Source organism: Micropterus salmoides, unplaced genomic scaffold, assembly GCF_014851395.1.
Source record: "Micropterus salmoides isolate LMB-PRFRI ecotype aquatic unplaced genomic scaffold, ASM1485139v1 Ms_hic_scaffold_12, whole genome shotgun sequence".
NCBI lineage: Eukaryota > Metazoa > Chordata > Actinopteri > Centrarchiformes > Centrarchidae > Micropterus > Micropterus salmoides.
Window position 1 is genome coordinate 673,985 of NW_024040263.1, and position 18,289 is coordinate 692,273.

The 18,289-nt window shown below is 39.8% G+C and overlaps 3 protein-coding genes across 4 annotated transcripts; 1 reads left to right on the forward strand and 2 right to left on the reverse strand.

Moving 5' to 3' along the window:
* Positions 1-2,484: 2,484 nt before the first annotated feature.
* Positions 2,485-6,759, reverse strand: wdr83os (WD repeat domain 83 opposite strand). 2 transcript variants are annotated; one of them, XM_038712742.1, is made up of 5 exons: positions 6,599-6,742; positions 5,830-6,019; positions 5,558-5,663; positions 4,402-4,499; positions 2,485-2,872 (listed from the first exon to the last, which is right to left on the reverse strand). In XM_038712742.1, coding segments are annotated over exons 2-5 (273 nt in total). In that variant the 5' UTR covers positions 5,832-6,019; positions 6,599-6,742; the 3' UTR covers positions 2,485-2,805. The 2 variants fall into 2 exon arrangements, with proteins under 2 accessions (XP_038568670.1, XP_038568669.1); XM_038712741.1 differs by lacking the exon at positions 5,830-6,019 and having other exon boundaries at positions 6,599-6,759.
* A 118-nt stretch (positions 6,760-6,877) lies between these two features.
* LOC119898595 (WD repeat domain-containing protein 83) lies at positions 6,878-11,622 on the forward strand. Its single transcript, XM_038712743.1, has 10 exons — positions 6,878-7,029; positions 7,395-7,505; positions 7,657-7,777; positions 7,957-8,062; positions 8,380-8,428; positions 8,693-8,819; positions 9,017-9,084; positions 9,279-9,387; positions 10,277-10,391; positions 10,698-11,622. The coding sequence occupies exons 2-10, from the start codon at positions 7,403-7,405 to the stop codon at positions 10,851-10,853; spliced, it is 954 nt and encodes a 317-aa protein (XP_038568671.1). The 5' UTR covers positions 6,878-7,029; positions 7,395-7,402; the 3' UTR covers positions 10,854-11,622.
* Positions 11,623-11,886: 264 nt separating this feature from the next.
* Positions 11,887-13,217, reverse strand: LOC119898759 (persephin-like). Its single transcript, XM_038712971.1, has 2 exons — positions 13,139-13,217; positions 11,887-12,870 (listed from the first exon to the last, which is right to left on the reverse strand). Exons 1-2 carry the CDS (start codon positions 13,215-13,217, stop codon positions 12,404-12,406), a joined length of 546 nt encoding a protein of 181 aa, XP_038568899.1. The 3' UTR covers positions 11,887-12,403.
* Positions 13,218-18,289: the final 5,072 nt, after the last annotated feature.

Here is an 18,289-nt window from a genome sequence, read left to right on the forward strand (position 1 = left end):
GCTCACGATAGAGGATGCCCAACTCAGCATCTTCCCACCAACACTGCTGGCATTCACATCAAGTAATAACACCTTGCTCCTGAAAATTAAAGCCTGTAGCCGTACATACACTTTCTCACACAAACACACACACACCCATATAAAGGATTCAAATATAGGCGAGGTGCAACACAGTTTAACCTCATTTGAGGACACAGAAAGCAACCTCGCTGTTATACTGCAGAGACTTGGTGGGGTTCAGTAAACATGCACCAACACGTCCACACAGGCACAAGTACACGCGCACAAATGACACAGGCGCGGTGTTAAGGCTACCATGCAGTTTGAGCTACAGTTCAGATCAAATACAGTAAATAATTAACATCTTAAAAAGTGTTATAATTTATAATAATGACAGGCAGGGCAGGACACCAACTGAAGGTTAAAGTACTGTGTTAGGTCTGAAAGTTTACTGCTTCAAATCCCTGACCCTGGGATGATCTGGCTGGTGGTGCTGATGTCAGGCTGATTTTTCCTTAACCATATCAGCTCCATAAGTCAGCAAGCCTCGTGTTTGCTGACTTGTGTAGTTTGGTTGTGTCCTGTTCCCCTTATTGAGGGGACGACGTTACTGAATAGTTGCTGGTTATGATGCTTCTATAAACTATTCACCTTTTAGATTTTGATCCTTGAAGCGGAAGAAAATATGATGGGTGCAATTACTCCCTGATTTGAAATCCCTCAAGGCCCAAAGAAAGGGACATAACAAAATTAAGGCTTCCTGTAGAGCAAGTTTCAAATCTGTGGAATTCACACTGCAAATGAATAGCAGGCAAACGGGTTCTTCTTAAGGGGCAAAAAAAACCAAGTTACTCTGGTGTCTCCATCTAATTTGACTGGTAGCAGCAAGATGTTTGAGCAGGGGGGGGGTAACAGAGATGACTGGACTCCTATGGTAGACCTGTGATGGTCACTGGATGGACATCTGGTTTTAGGAGTCTCTCTAAACTAGACCACCTGCCATTCATTCTACATCTCCAAGAAGCAACACAATGAAATAAAAAATATAATTAATAATGCTATTCTTGATGCCTATCATTCAAACATTTATGGGAGGAGATATTATTTTACTTGACTTTTAATGCCTTTTATGAATAAATTAACTAATTAGGCAACATACACCTTATGTTATTTTATAATGATGCATTGGATACTCACTGATTTGTGATGCCATTGTGCCCTCTAGTGTTACAGAGTAAGAAGGAGGCCTGTTTCCCTGTAGTCTCTCTAGACTGCTCTCATTGGGCAGATCCAGCAGAGTATGGAGATTAGATTTAATTAAAATCGCCCCCAGCCCGTCACCCACTGAACTTAAGATCTACATTCAGCAAACTGTGACAGGTTTTAATATCCAAATTACGCAGCCCACCGATCAATGCAGACGATAACTGCTGACTCGGACAATTTCAATATCCTCTCCCTCTGACAGCAATCAACAACAAATGCACCGTTATGACCGGGGCAGACAGAATTTATAAACCACAACAATGGGATAAAGAGAGTTGTTCGTTCTACAAAAAAATAAAAAATAAAAGAGTGAGTTAGAGGTGTGTGAGTCAGGACTAAATCAGGAGAAAAGCCACTGGAGTTAGCTGAAATAGTGGCCACAAGCCAAGAAGCCTGAGCACCCACTATGTGTGGCTGCAGCAGTGCCAGGTCTGGGGACACATGAGTTATAATGCCTGTAAATCAGTCTGCATCCAGCTGACTCCCCAGCTTCCTTCCCATCATCAGCACACACAAGCAGTTAATACTGCGTGCGTCTACATGTGTTGTAGAGGAGAAAGAGCAGCGCCCTTACTAGATGAGAGGCTGGAGGAGGAAAGCCCCGGGTGTGTGGGTGGTTGATTACCAGATGTAACAGCTCTCGAACAGAAAAGCTGACGGAAACCTTTCACTCAATCAGTGTTCTGTACAAGAAAGGGAGTCAGTTTTTAATCTGGGTTACCTGTGAGCAACTATTCCTTCATATGTGATGATTTACTGTGGCTGAGGGGGGCTTTATGCCAACATTTCTGTCATATATTCTGTGTTTACACAATCTGACAACTTTAGTGACAGTCTTGTTAATAGGCAGTTTAATTTAGACCGAGAATAAAACGATATCTGGCATTTTATTTTTGTTGTCCTTTCTTCTCTTGTATTTCTCCATATGCTGTAATCAAGTGTCCGGTTTAAAATGCTACATGAAGTTGAACATTTGTCAAAGTGTATTATAAGCTGGGTTGATTGTGTAGGTTTAAAAGAAAACTGCGTAAAAACCAAAGTGTGCAATAAATGGTTGTATTTACTTGGAGAGGCCTCAGTTTGCTTTTATAACACTTCCTGTTAAGCACAAAGTCAGATTTGAGCTTCCCTGTTAAAATGACCACGAGGATGTGGACATAAACATAGTATTTATAAGTTATAGAATAGTAAATAAGGTAAAAATAAAAAAGGAAGCAGTTCCTTTTAAATCGTACAACTTTATTTACGAAATCCTGCGACAGATCGGCCCAACAGTAAAATTTCATTGTCAAACAAACTTAGAAAAGGTTAAAAAGAGAAAAAGATGAGAACACAGCCGAAGACCATTTGATCTCTCCATCTTGACGTAGTGTCCACCTTACTGTCCCCCCCTTCCTGGTCATCTGTTTTCCCTCACCTCTTCTCTTTCTATTATTTTATCTTCCTTTCTGTCTCTGTTTTTCCTCCATGATGGCCAGGGGGGCCAATCAGTCCAGCATCCACAATTTACTTCCATGTTCTTCTGTGGTTGGCTCTCAGCTACCATGGCGGCGACATCGGCTGTGGGTTCTGGAGGTAGGACATCACAACTGCGGAGATGGACAGCCTGCCGACAGCACAGAGAACAAGAATAAACATAATTTTAAGAGTGCTACAGGAAGTGAATCATTTACCTGCACTTCTGGAAGTTAAAATATTACTTGAAAGAGTAAAGAATATATGAAATACAGATTATTCTTTATCGAGGTGTAGATTAACAGTTTCCCCGCCATGGAATTTTCTTTGTTTGCATTTGCTGCGGTCCTTGAGTAGCTTTGTTTATGTGACTTTTTAAAATTACTTTTTACTTATTGCCTACAAAGCAAAACACACTCCAGTTGTCTTTTACTTATTCAGCAAGATATTTTGCTGACAAGTTTGGCATATCCTGAAACGATGCAGGCGAGCACAGGTCCGATTAGTAATAATGCAAGCGTGAAGATTTTATCCCTGAGCCGCTGGAGCCTCTGTGGTTAATTGGTCTAAACATGTGTGAAGGCAGGTTCTCCTGATAACCTCTATGACACACCTGCCCTCCACAGCTCTTTCATCTTGTATAGGCACTCACCTTTGTTTAATAACAGATGGATACTGACATCATATCTTGGCTGTTAACAAATGTCCTAAAATTGGCCTTGAACCAGCTTCTATGCACATGAGGCTGATGTATTAAGTCCATCGTCTGACATTATTTGCTGAGCCAAACATTTTGCAATACTAGACTAAGAGTGCATCAAGCTTGTCTTTAATTCAACCTCATCTTGACTATAGACCAGAAGGGGTTGTTTTTTTTTTCCTCCTTGCAAATCTGTCTGTGAGGCCTGGACAGGTGCCCTACTGTAGTACTCTTTTCTATGCAGATGGAAATGTATCGTCCCCGGGAGGTCAGACAGTTAAAAGGTTTTGGACATTAGAGCTGGCTCATCTCAGGCCCCAGTGGCAGACAGAAGTCAGTCTAACCTACAGTTAAAAGCTGCATAATTCAAAACTTCAATGTAAACACATAGTACCTTTATTAGCCATTTTCAAACCCAAGACTTTCAACAGAGAAGTGGGCCATTTACCTAATTAAACCAAATGAGTTTGTTTTCGAGTGAGCACACACTCTACCATAAACATTTATAGCAATATATCAAGTTTATGTAAAACAATAAAACTTATCAATTAATGGGAATAACTGTATCCCACCATTATGTATTTGATATAAAGACATCAAATAATGTAAAACCTTATTAACTAATTCTGTACGTTTCTTCAAGATAGAGTCCACTTTAAGTCAACTATAATATCCAACTATCTCCTTACTTTATTTTAGACAAAACTAAGATAGAAATTCAAGCAGTCTCCTCAACAGCAGACAGCGAGCACTTTATCCAGAAAGCTGGACTCTAATTAACTAACTAACTCATTTTAGATGTTTTCATCTGATCCCTTTGGTTCAGCCCTCTCAAAACGACATTTCTGGTAAATTGCAGCATGCTGTGATGTGTAGTGATGTTACAAGAAGTTCAGCATATATTTGTGTAAAATGGTGCACAAGAAGGACACACATACAGTATATCCTGTTTGCATAAACACATGGTGCTGTATACTCACATGAAGCTGCTCATCATCTGTTTGGTGTCCTCTGAGCTTCTGGAGTTTGCAAAGCTGATGAAAGAGCAGTAGACTGCGATCCAGGCACACCACTTCAGCTGAAACACACATGTTACAAAAGGTTAGCTGTACACGCATGTGGAATAATAGAAAAATAAAAATGTATATAATGGGACATCAGATGAAAAAGGCTCAGCTGTTGAAGTTTACTATGGAACTAGAGTAACACTTATCCCTCGTGCAGACTACACAACTTGCCATCTTGTGACGGGAGTCTTGAAGTCGTTGTGGCGTTCACACTATGTAACTGATCGGTGACAACACTCACATTGTGAGCTGACAACAACTGTCACCCGACGCTGGTCTCCAAACCACATTTTGTCAAGAAAACACACGTGAAATGTAAAACACGAACCTACACATGAGCTGCTGTTTGTTATTATAAAGATAGCAATTATTAAGACAAAAAATATGGGTGAAAAAATGGATCAGCACATGCAGGTAGCAAGGATTGTCTGAGCTACAGAGAGAGCTGGAGGGGAGTAAAAAGTGACTGATAACTGATACATACATTCAATTTCCAAACAGCATAACAGCACCCTGGGGGAAAAACCTGTTCTGAAGGGAATGGGTTGCCCTGGTAGTCCTTCATATGTGCCCGATATTCATACAGTATTAGCAGCTGCGTCAAGATCTTTAATTGCATTTTTAATATGATACTTACAGAAAACCCACAATCAGGCAGTCTTTGCCTGATACATTCTTAAAACAATTTAGGCTATTTGTTTTGGGGGGGAAAAAACAATGACAAGTAAACATAGTTGTTTGTTGATGGAAAGACAATCAATTAAACAAATAACTCTACTATTGGACTGAGAGGATACATGAGCTTACTGCTTTCCCGTCTTTGTTTAATTTACTTTGTCCTCAGTGCTGAAAGTCAAAAGCTGCCCTTCATCCTTTCATCTAAAAAGGTGAGTTTACCTTTAATCTTCTAAATGGAACAATTGAGCTGGACCAAGGTCTACCATTCAGGGGCAAAAGCCCTTTCACACAACACACACGTAAACACAGAGGCAGAGGACAAAAGAGAGATGGGAGTCACAGTGGTTCTACTGTGTGTGTGTGTGTGTGTGTGTGTGTGTGTGGAGGTCACCTTGAGCATCAGTCCGCACATGCTGAAGATCATGCCGAGCAGGTTCATGTAGTCAGGTGTGGGGTCCTCCAGTGTGGGATTGGCCTCTGTGCTGGGCGGCTTGTACCTGCGACACCACCAACTTTTATTAACCAGAAACACGATGCAACAATTTTTTATGTTAGATTCACTGTTAAACCACTTGTCTTCTGTTACAATTACAGTATCACATGATTACGCCCATATGCGATTGCTGAACGACATTACATTCCAAAACCATGGTTATTACTCACATGGCAGCCTCCAACTTTTCCGGGTAGTCAACCAGATTTTTTAACCTGGCTGCAGGGATTTACTCCCATTCAGCCGAAAGAGAATCAGTGAGGTCCAATACTGATGTTGGGTGATTAGGCCTGGCCAGAGGTGTTGGATGGGGTTGAGGTCAGGGCTCTGTGCAGGCCAGTCAATTTCCTCAATACAAAACTGGGAACACCATTTCATTATGGACCTAGCTTTGTCATCTATGAAACAGGACCTTCGACAAAATATTGTCACAAAGTTTCCCTTCAGTGGTAACGTTATAGTATAGAGGCTAATATGTGAGGTCCAGAACAAAGCTACACTAAAATATGTGGAAGGGGTACAGTGATGTCTTAGTGGGACCAAATTGATTACAGTCGTCGTTCATTACCGTGCCCCTGTGGTCTCACACACAGCCTGAAGAAATCAACTAACAACTAACGTTAACTAACAAGATTGGTGGTCACAATTGAGACAAGGGCAAATCGCAATAAGACACAAAACAACCCATTTGCTAAAACACGATATGTTTAGTGATTCATTATTTAGTCACTGACAATCGACTACATATTAAGCAGTTATCTTTATTTATTGGGTGTTCTGGGGAGTGTAAATCCCACAGCTCAATCAAATCCCTTTTAAGCTGTGCTCATGACTTGTGTTAAAGGTTAGCTAGTTGGCAGTTAGCTACCGTTAACCAAGCTAATATGGTTAGCTAAGTCCATCAACAAAAAACTTCGTTTTTCTGCATGAAATGCTCACCTTAAAATCTTATTTTGTCTCCTCGGGTCTGCCATATTGTTGGTAGACATAATGTGTTACAATAATGCGCTCCTGTTGAGACTTATTATTAAGAAATGTATACACTCCGGTTACCGACAGACAGCTGACCAGCCTCGTCATGAATCGAGTTAGAAGGGCTAGGTATATCCGGTGGATTTCAAAATAATACTGTAAAGCGATCCGCAGCCACAAGGTGAAACAGGTGGGGGGGGGTGGTGTGGAACTTTTATTTTGACAAGAGAATGGGATCCCAGTGTGCATTGCGCGTACTAGCAAACATGATGAGAAAAATGAATGGAAGAAGCTGTTGATTGTTACAAACAAGGGGATAAACCTATTTTTTTTAGTAATTGCACCAGGAACGTCAACATGCCACTCCTTTGAAATTGAACTCTGGTTAAACGATTCAAGTAAGTTAACTCAGTAGCACTGAAAAACTGCTGTAAGTAGGAACTGATGCGTTTAAGCTGTCTGATGTTCAGTAAGTAAAACACGCTTAATGTATTAATAATCCACTGTTCAAACTAGTAACTACACAAAAATTTATCCCATAAACTTCCATATAGCTCCATAGGTTTCCATTGTAACTTCTATTAGTGTCCTTTGAGAAAGCTAACGAAGTGCTGTCATTTTCATGTGGCAAGAAATAACACAAACCTACTTTATAGTTAGTGTTGCAGTATTTAAACCTTTGTTAAACCACAGCACACTTAACTGTCTTGAAAGGGGAGTTATTAGTGTGGCTCACATGTTTGTGTTGTGTTTCTCCACACAGGTTATGTCATGGCGTTTCCTCAGCCCAGACCTCAGGCTCCTCAACTCCCTCAACATCTGCTCAGGACCATAGACTGTGCGCAAGGAGCTGTGAGAGCTGTTCGCTTCAACGGTGCGAAAGAGACAACATATTTATCATCCTAATGTTGAGATATCGGCATAAGTAGCTTGCTTTTTAATGAGAGATGTGGGTCATCCATGAAATGTATTTATACCTTTTTTATTTATACCTGCCTCTGTCTGATGTGTCCGTGCTTGGTCAGCTGATGGGAACTACCTGCTGTCTTGTGGCAGTGACAAATCTCTAAAGCTGTGGAGTGTGAGCCGAGGGACCCAGCTGAAGACCTACAGTGGCCACGGATATGAGGTTCTGGATGCTGATGGGTGAGGGAATTGTCACAGCCTCCTCCACAGTGCGTTGGGAAGGTCAACCCACCAATATAGCATTAAAATGCATGATAAATGAGTGTGTGTGTGTGTGTGTATGAAAGAACAAATGCTGAAGCTATATTTGAACCCCGCAAGACGTTACAGTGTTTGTTTCTCATTGGCTGTTTCAACAGTTCCTTCGACAACAGCCAGATTTGCTCCTGCAGCTCGGATAAAACAGTGATCCTGTGGGATGTCGCCACGGGCCAGGTCACACGTAAACTCAGAGGTCATGCCGGGGTCAGTTCTGCTGTTTATAACTCTTTGTAACCCAATTGTTATTTTGTCATTTATAAAGTTTAGTTTAATTTTTTTGCACCTTTATTTTACCAGGCATGTTAATTAAGAAAGATTCTTTTTTACAATAACGACCTGGCAGGAGACAAAGGCCTCCAATAGGGAATGGGTACTGGGATTAAATAAAATAACACAAACAACAGACAGAAGACGCTGGAAAACAACACAGTCCCAACAACAAACCTTCAAACCCAGGCACAAAGACACTCACAAAAAAACAAATTAAAGAATATTAAAACACTCAAATTTCCTGCTTACAGAAAGTCAACTGTGTCCAGTTCAACGAGGAGGCGACTGTCATTTTGTCTGGTATGTCTTCACTCATGTAAAATGTCTACAGTGCACAATACATTATCCAGTATACATTGTGTATTTTCTTGGATAGTGCATTGTTATGTGAAATATCTTGCCACTTGAACATTGAGTTTCTTGGTCTGTATTTATGTTAAATTGTAACCAACTCATTAACACTAATACTTACCATTTACTGATTCTAATTGCGTTTTAGTGTTAATTCCAGTAAACATGTATATCAATTTATTTGTGGTCTGGGCTTGTTTTCTCTTCATCCAGGGTCCATAGATGGGACAGTTCGGTGCTGGGACACCAGGTCCAGAAGATTTGAGCCCATCCAGGTTCTAGATGAGGCTCAGGATGGTATCAGCAGCCTGAAGGTGGCACAACACGAGCTGCTCACCGGGTCAGCACAGAAGACTTAAGATTGTATTTATCACAAATATATACACCACTTATATCTTCTTGTCCAGACTGCAGCATTGAACTGGAAGCAAATAAAGGGAAAATGTATTCCCCCTTTTACATTCCCACCAGTTAGACAGAGATTTAATTTGGAGATTTCACTGTGGCACTATTTAAAAACTATTATCTGGTAATTAGGTCTGTGGATGGGAGAGTGAGACGCTACGATCTGAGAATGGGACAGCTGCATGTTGACTTCATCAGCAGTTAGTAATCTTTTCATTCTATCTTTTCAGCATTCATCAATAGTAAACAATGAATCCTACTGTTGTTAGTATTAGGAGCAATAGTAGAATTAGCAGAAGTACAATTGTTGTAGTAATAGTAGTGAATGAAAATAATGACTTTTGGAAACCTATGTCCATGAAACTACAGAACCTGTAACTTGTGTGTGTTCCAGGTCCCATCACATGTGTGTGTTTCAGTCAGGACGGTCAGTGCACTCTGAGCTCCAGTCTAGATTCAACAGTCAGACTACTGGACAAGAGCACTGGGGAAATGCTGGGAGAGTGAGTGCTGTTCAGTCTCATTTTCAGTGTGGTGTGTCCCCATCATGGCTTCACTTGCTAGTCAACTAATCTAGACAGCAGTTTTTCTCCACTGCACACATTATTACTGGGCCTCCTCATTTATCAGCTTTTTTTTTTAGCAAGTAATCTTTTTGTTTTCATATTATAAAGCATCTGAAAAGTGGGGTATAAAAATAGCTAAGGCAGAAATCCAAGTGGAAATTTGAGTAAAGTTGCGATTTCATTCTGTATTTCACTTCACTTTATATCCGTGAAAGAATGTTTGAACCCCAACAGGACATGACTCAGTGACACTCATGAAGAGTGTCTTCTTGCAGCAGGAAACATAACATATTTTAAACGCACACTGACATAGAAATGTGGGTGTCAATCCTTTTAAACCAATCTGCTCGTTCTAAAAATCAGTATTATTGGGTAAAAATCTGCATAAAACCAAACGCAATGAGGCTTAACTAACAATTTCAGCATATTGAACATATAAATGCAAAAAGTAGCAGTTCGGCCCATATTTACTGTACCTATCTAAACCAGCTCAGCCCAACAAACAACAAGTGAACATCACAAAATTCTAAAAGGTACAATTTATTGTAAAGGTGTATCTGTTGTATTGTCCACCCCCTGTAATGTTGGTATGTATGTAATTTATGCATATTAATTCAGACTCAAATCAGAATCAGAAAGAGCTTCATTGCCAAGTAGTATTTTACACGTACGAGGGATTTGCTTTGGTGATAAGGTGCTACACGTAGATAAACATACAGTTGAGATAAATAAATGTAATGTAATAATAATAATAAATTTCTATATCTGTTTCTAACATAAGGTTAGATTATTATGATGTTTCTGTTTGTTTCTTTGTGTCACTCAGGTATACAGGACACAAGATGAAGGGCTATAAGCTGGACTGCTGCCTGTCCAGTAAAGATACTCACGTCCTTAGCTGCTCAGAGGACGGTCATGTCTACTGCTGGGACCTGGTGGAAGTAAGTGTGTGGTTACATTTATGTTCATAATGCATTAAACACAATGAATTCAACATAGGCATTTTAGAAAGTGCACAGAAAAACAGGGAAAATATGGAGCTAGTTGGCACTCCACCAATACTAAACTGCTTTGTATCATGCAGAAGAGCAGCCTGTAACCTTTGGGTTGCATCTCACCAGCACATGAATGCTGCAGAAACTTTCAAATATGATCTAACCTTATGTTAGAAACAGATATAGAAAGTGTACTGAAAGCATACAAATTCTGTATAATGTGTTTTTTGTTGTTGTTTTTCTCACCACCAGGGATCTTTGTCCTTGAAACTGCCAGTGGGGAAAGCGGTTGTCCAGTCATTGTCCTTCCATCCCACAGAGACCTGCCTCATTACAGCCATGGAGGGGCGTGTTCAGGTGTGGGGCGCAGAGCCAGAGGAGACAGAGGAGGATGCAATGGCCACATAATTGGTGAAAATACTCAAAAGCCACATTTACATGCTAAGAGGATTGATTTATTTTTCTGTTATTTCAACATCATACAGTCTGTGAACATTGTAACTTTAAAACCTGATAAACTTTATGCTTGAAAACTAATTAATTGATTAATTAAAAATAACTTACTCTCACATTTCGTTTTTGACTCTAAACACAGGACCATTGAAGGTAGTTTTTTTTATTAACAGTGTGAGCATTTCTAGCAGAACTTGTACCCTGGCATACTTGTCAAATGTGATACAGGGTAGGGACAGTGAAAAGTACACATACCTGAGCAATCAGACCTTTTTGAGAGGCACCAGGAAAATCACACAGATTCCTAAGGGAATCGTTATTTCTTTGCCTTTTGTTGGGTCAGTCAAAAAGGGAATAGTCAATACATGAAAGTGAATCACATTTTCAAAGGCTCATGGTGGTAGCCAAAGGGGGAAATGTTTTATTTTAGCCAGAAGTGAGCTACATAGACACACAGCAGCCATTCAGGTACAGCTAACATCTTAGCCAGCTCATCAGTCTGTCTTTATGACTGTTAGCTTTACAAAGATTTAGTTCTCTAGACATGTCATCTGACACAAAAACAGAAAATGATGTTGAACTCTGGTTCACAGATGTACAGCGCACATGATCTGGATGTGAATCTAATTCTAGTTAAATGATCTAGGACTTGGGTTTTTGTATGTGTGCAAAACATATATTTTTGTACAAAACCTTGAATAAACATATTCTTGTATACACCACATGCCATTTTTCTCTTGAAATTAATGATCCCCCCACCACACTGTTGAGTTCTGTACACGTTTATTAGGAACTTTACGCACAATGAACATATAGATAGGCGCATTACAAAATAAGTTAATCAGCATGACAAAAGAATGGCAGCAAATAAATAAATAACTTATCTTACATAAATACATTTTTTAAAAACTGTAGCTGGACTGTTGATGAATAAGTCTGAATTGTGAAGAACTTCACTCAGCTGCGTTGTCAAACCACAAGGTGGATCTGCGCAGCTTCGTATGTATGATCCATCGTATTATTAATTGCACTGAAGATTTTAAATAAATACATGTCAGCTTATTTACAAAAATAGTCAAGTAGTTTGTAGTAGAAATGTGTCTCCGCTCAGTTTTTACCATTTTGCACTGCTTTGTCAGATTTAGAATAGGGAGGGATCAGTTGAGCAGTTTTTCCTTGACTGCCATCACTATAGTTTTTTTAAGTTGGCAAATGCCAACAGTAATACAAATCTAATCAACTGAGGCCCATGAGAGCACCAGTTGAAGTCAAAACATTTAAATTATCGTCACCGGATTCATGAGGTGTTCACCCAAAAGTGCTCATTGACGTTGACATAAATAACCTTTGTAAGAATAGGTTTCAGCTTCCTCAATGGTAAGACATTTTCGAATGAAATCATTAACAGACATTACAAGAAAACCTGCCAGCAAATGTGTCCTCACAAACCATCATACACCCCAACCCCTTCACATTCCCCCATTCAACCGTCTACGCTCAGCTGTCTAACCCACACAACTGCAGCCAGCGGCTGACAGCTTCTCCACCTTGTGCCAGCGGTGCGAGTTATCGAGGAAGGCCATGTCCTCGTGGTGGGTGGGCCTGCAGCAGGGCGCGTTGTGCCACAGCTCCCCAGGTGCTGGCTGAGGGAGCACCCCACTCAACAGCAGGCTGGAAAGGGTGAGGTCATGGTTGGAGCGAACGTGAGGACACGTCCCACTGCAGTACTTGAAGAGGACGGTCTCGTCTGAGTCGTATCCCAGCCCGAGGTCTCGAACCTGCAACAGGATGGAGCGCAGGCCACACTGGGAGTCCAGAGTAGAGCGACGTGACCGGACTGGGATCAGGACGAAGGGATCGGGTGATGGCACGACTCCAGAAGCTTCTGTTTGGCCATCTTCCGCAGCTGGATCTCCGTTTCTCTTGTCATCATTTGGTGACGTGTGTGTAGATGCTGTTTTTTGATTCTGATCTGGAAAAGGCAAAAAGAGTTTTATATATATATATATATATACATCTGATGTACAAAATTCTGATAGATGTAATGTATAAAACACTCAACCAGTTATTTACACTGTTAACTAAGAATGAGTAACTTCTAAAAGGCAGAAAATTAAAGTTTAAAGTGAAACATATTTAAGTCTAGACACAATAGTTAACACGTTGCTCTCAAAGCAATCAAAAATTAGATTTTAGCCAAAAGGTCATAGGTCACGGCCGTCCCTTCGACCGGCACTTACCAATCAATGATGTCAGCCAGCGGCTCTCTCCCCTCTGGACGCAAAACAGAATCACAACCAGTTTCAACAGGGACCTCATCGCTAGAGTCTGCTCTTCGTCTGAGCCGTCGCTCAAAATGAACCAGACACTTGTGTGTTTGTATGTCTGCGGGTGCAAGTGATGCTTAAGATGAAGACGAGTCACAACCTCCAATATATAGCCCTCGGAGATGAAGGGGGGTGAAGGGATGAGGTGAGGAGGTGTAGGGGGGAGACAGACTAACCCGTTACTTGCCAACAGACTATCCCACTCACCTGTGCCTGACAGGGAGCGTAGGAGGGCAGGCGGGAGCTTGACCCAGAATTTGTCCTGTTGGGATTATCTAATTGGTGTAAATCACTAGCTTATTGTTAAGTTTTCCCCCAGATGTTTCTTCCAGAGGATGTTGGCCCCTGGCAATATGGATTCCCAGAGGTTTGGGGCTCTTAAAAGCTGCTAAGGAGTGGACAATGATGTCACATTGATGATGCTGAGAAGAATGTGTGATAAATGAATCAGTAGATAGGTAGCTAGACAGACACGGAAGTGGAAAGGCAGGCAAGCAGCCGAGTTATAAATTCATAGACAGAACTTTATCAATACATAAACACAAAAATTATCCATGTAGGAAATGTAAAGGAAGGAGGCAGAAAATACATTGTGAAATGTCTTATAATAGTCCCCTGTTGTATTCGGCTTTTGTCACTGATCTTATTTTAAATGTTACATCTGAGGATCAATACAGGAAAGCAAAAAAAACTTTAAAAGGTTAACCTCCAAAGAAGTAAGGGAAGTCGGGTTATAATTAGAACGCAACAGGGCCTGTTTCAGCAGACATTCCACAACGGGTGACTCGTCTTGAGCTGGTCCATAAATTGAGGGATCTCGTCAGCAATGTGTGCCTGACATGTAGAATAAGTAGAATATGCATTATGTAACGGTTATAGGGCCCAAAAAGGCAGTGAATGGAATTTGGAGTTTACAAGAAAGTGCAACCCTCATTTAGCAACTGATGTAACCGAAATTGTGAACTGAACCCATATCAATTTGTGAGTTGCTAAACGTATTCTCTATCTGTCTTTCCTACACTAATCTACATCTGACATGATTGGTGTTGATGATGATTGATACACAAGTGCATAGGAAATTAGCTGATTATTTTCAAAACATTTTAGCTATAACAACAGCTTGAGTGTGCCAAATGGAAATTATTAGTTAGTAAGTGAATGATTTTACTGGTTTCATATTGGGTAAGAGATTTACTCACTCAAGCCAATATGGTTGTGTCATTTGACTATCATAGAGAGACATTCTTTGACTCCCTAATGCTTCCCCATGCGGTCCATTTGTAAGTTGTATTTCAAACGCTCCATGTGGCTTAGACAAACAGGAATGGTGCATTACTAGTTACTCAAAAACTAACTAATCTTGATACTTTGATGATATTTAAATATATGATTAACATAACTGTTAGCCAAGTAGCTACTTTTCTCAAACATATGTTGGATACGTCATTAAAATAATAACAATGACAGAATTAACAATCAAAATAAGACGGGCAGGTGCATCATGAAAGTGTGAAACTAAAGATAAAAGCTAAAGAATTGTGAGAAAATGTTTGTGAAAAAGAGCAACTCAAGCAATATGTATATTGTGAAATATACACTACAATGCAGGCAATTAATGCAGTTATCATAACTATTACATTATTTCTACTGCATTTTGTTAATGCCTGACTCCTGGCTTCACTTAGTTATATTTAGACATGAGGAGTGTGTCCAATGAGACAAGATTATTTATTATATTTAAACAACCCCATTTTTCATGTATTATAGCTCTGTTGATAGGAATTACAAAGGAATCATCCCTAAATCTTGAACTAATAATGGCCCAGGAAATTTACTGCCAGGAATTTCTATAATTCTTTCAAGGATAAGGTTTTAGAGACTGCAGTAAATTAGACATTAAATTGAAAAATTACAGTGTTTTTGTAGTGAGCTCCTCCTCAGTTATAGCCTAGGAAACTCAATACATCTGACTTGAGCACATTTTCCCCCAAATACCTATGTTTCTTCATGCTTTATTTCAGTATCCTACCTATTTTCATGCATTCTGGACTACCTGTTAAATATTCACCAATAGTTTTAAGGGATGGTTTCATTTTACAGTTTTAAACTGAATGTTTTAGGATGGATCATATATACGAAAACAGCCAAACACGTACATGCCTGTAGCAATTAAGACATCCCAATTCACTTGCCCTTCATATCTTTGGACTGTGGGAGAAAACCCATGCACACACAAGGATGAAAATAAGAAAAAATCAACATCCTCTTCACATCACCATCCTCTTAACCTTCATATAAACACTAATTGAGACAACTTTATTTTCAAGAGTCACAAATGTGATGTTAATAGATTTGTTTTATCTTATAGAGTTAAATATAAAAGGCTTAATGGCTTTAACAGGCTAATGAATGTGAGTTTTAGCACTCAAAACTGGATCACTGGACCTCTCCTAGTCCTAGTCTCCTAGCCTGGGGTAAATATAGTGACGGTGAAGCGCCATTGAGCAAGACACAAAACTGCACCCAGTCTTGACCCAGTCTGGATCTTCTCCATGGCCTTGTTCAGACTGTAATTATACTGGGAATCTAACCCTCCACGTTTCTGCAGATACAGTAAATAAAGACCTTTGTCAACCTGCACAAGTTGAAAACAATAAGAGCTCTGCTTAACTCAGCTGTCCACAAGCAAGCAAAATCATTCACACGGACAGTTTCTATTTCCTGGTAATTTGTACAGAAAACAAAGAACACAACAGGGCAAAGGGCCTGACACATTCCTTCCACCTCTCAAATAGACAGCAGGACAAAGGCCAAGCAAGAGATGAAAAGACAGAAGGACAGCAGAGGAGGTGGTGGGAGAAATACAGTGGAGATAGAGAAATCCCTTTGGATTACGGCCTAAAGAACCAGTCTGGAATTCAGGGTTGTCATGAGAAAAGAATGGAAAGAACGTGGCATCAATTTCTGTAAAAAAAAGAAAAAAGAAAAAAGATAAGAAATAAGGGATAAAAGACACAATGATTTTTATACAGTGGTAAACCTGGCCAGATCTCAAAACCTTACTGGTGCTATATACCAATCATTTTAAATGTGTCACCTATTCTTTAAGCCAAAATTGATAATCACAAATTTAAAACAAAGGACAGCCTGTTTGGATTGAAATCACACAATAAGCTCTTAGATAACAACATAATATGTTTACCCATGGGATTCATTATGTGAGGATTTTTGGTGGTAGGATTTGGTGATCCCCAGGCTTTTCCCCATTATCACCATGAGGTTGACATTCATGGTTTTGAGTGAAATGTGTCAATAACTATTGGATGGATCGTCCTCCACAGGATGATTTTGATTACTTTGGTGATTCCCTGACTTTTACTCTGGCACCAGAAATGTGTCCAGTACCGTGTTTTATGACCAAATACCTGCAACACTAACTCCATCAGCCTCAGCTGTACTTTGTGATGAATGCTAATTAGCAAATTTAGCACAGTTAAACTTTTCACCTCCTAAATATCATGATGTTAGCTTTGTCAGCAATACTTTTCTTAAATTGTTTATATACATATATCTTACGTACAACAGATTTTCACATTGATAAACATCCTCTACTGGTGGCCACAGCAACTCTAGAGGAGCAGCTGCAGATTTCATCATTTTTCCAAGGAAACACCTGCAGTTACAGTTATTGCAGGGCAGGTCGTCCCTTTATCCCCAATGGCCCAGCTTTCTCAGTAGGAACCTCGCAGCTTGTCTAACCTCTGGGCTGCTTTCTGCTCCCTACTTTTCAATCTTTTTCAAGGCATCATAGATCTTTTAGGGGAAAATCGCTCCCTCCAGCACTCTCTCCTCTGGTGCATTCCTGCACGTTCAGAACGTTTATTTTGTTCTCATGAAGCAGACTTTTATTTTTTTTTTTAGAATATACCGCTTCCTGTGTGTCTTTCTCTTCTATGAAAAATGAAAATAAATCCTCTACTTTGGAGGATTTATAGAACATCTAATAACTTGATCTTGCCAATTAAAATCAAACAGTAATTACATCCATGCTCCTCTATAGGTGTTAGCTTATACAAAGAATATATTTCTTAATCCAGATGGAATTTTAACCACCAGAAATTACTTACTTCCTTTTTAATCCAGACAAATTCTTCATTCCAGACTTCATTTTTAAAAAAAAACCATATATATATATATATATATATATATATATATCATACTTAAACCTGCTGTACCTTATCTAATGTTTAAAAAAACATTTTATGTAGCCTGTAACCATTTTTTACCTAATCTGTTCACAGGCAGCCAGACAGCTGATGCTCCGGCATGAATCCAGACTTGGCTAAATGTAGCCTGAGTTCATGCCAAAACTGATATGAAGTGATAAAAATAGAACAGGAACAATATCTATTTATACATGAGCTGCTAAAAGTATGGAAAATCTGAGATGTAAAGGTTAAAAATAAGATGGCCAAACAAAGGACACCAGTTAAAGTTTACAAAAGAAAGCTGAAAATGTGTAGTTTGTAGAAACAAATGTTGACTCATGAGACGACACAGCGATTACACTGCAGTGTTACAAAGAGCGGTCAGTGTCGCTGCAGCAGTCTAATCAAGGCAAATCTGAGCATTTGTTCCACATGCTGAATTCAGGTTTTATGACTTAAAAAGCCATGTAAGAAGAGGAAATGATTACGTTACACTCAAACTGTACAAATACTCATTGGATGAGGTCTGCTGTGCATTCCTGGGTGAGCTGGTCAGACAGTCAGTCCATATAGGGCTCGTCTGAACAGAGCAGGGCAGGAATGTAGGGAGCAGGCTTCTAGTAACGGGAAATATTCAGAGAGGATTTAACCTTGGAATCTCAAACTTGTATGGAGCTGCTCCTGTTAATGCTGTAAATCTGATGGTCAGAGCTGAGACACTCCACCATGTGTCATAAAGGCACAAGAATCTGCAGGTTTTCTCTCTCTCTCTCTCTATAATAATAATACACATTAGTAAAAGATCCTGCCAGACATTTTGTAAATGTAAAATGGCCAAATTTTTATCATTTTATGG

What these genes read in the sequence shown, in the direction of transcription:
- wdr83os (XM_038712741.1), bottom strand. Translation starts at nt 6,648, where the DNA reads ATGTCTACCAACAATATGGCAGACCCGAGGAGACAAAATAAGATTTTA. An exon ending in TGTGCGGACTGATGCTCAAG is followed by an intron (nt 4,500 to 5,557) that starts GTGACCTCCACA and finishes TGTGTGTTTCAG; the next exon opens with CTGAAGTGGTGTGCCTGGAT. An exon ending in CAGATGATGAGCAGCTTCAT is followed by an intron (nt 2,873 to 4,401) that starts GTGAGTATACAG and finishes TGCTGTCGGCAG; the next exon opens with GCTGTCCATCTCCGCAGTTG.
- LOC119898595 (XM_038712743.1), top strand. Translation starts at nt 7,403, where the DNA reads ATGGCGTTTCCTCAGCCCAGACCTCAGGCTCCTCAACTCCCTCAACAT. An exon ending in CAACACGAGCTGCTCACCGG is followed by an intron (nt 8,820 to 9,016) that starts GTCAGCACAGAA and finishes TCTGGTAATTAG; the next exon opens with GTCTGTGGATGGGAGAGTGA. An exon ending in GCATGTTGACTTCATCAGCA is followed by an intron (nt 9,085 to 9,278) that starts GTTAGTAATCTT and finishes TGTGTGTTCCAG; the next exon opens with GTCCCATCACATGTGTGTGT.
- LOC119898759 (XM_038712971.1), bottom strand. Translation starts at nt 13,217, where the DNA reads ATGAGGTCCCTGTTGAAACTGGTTGTGATTCTGTTTTGCGTCCAGAGG. An exon ending in CTGGCTGACATCATTGATTG is followed by an intron (nt 12,871 to 13,138) that starts GTAAGTGCCGGT and finishes TGCCTTTTCCAG; the next exon opens with ATCAGAATCAAAAAACAGCA.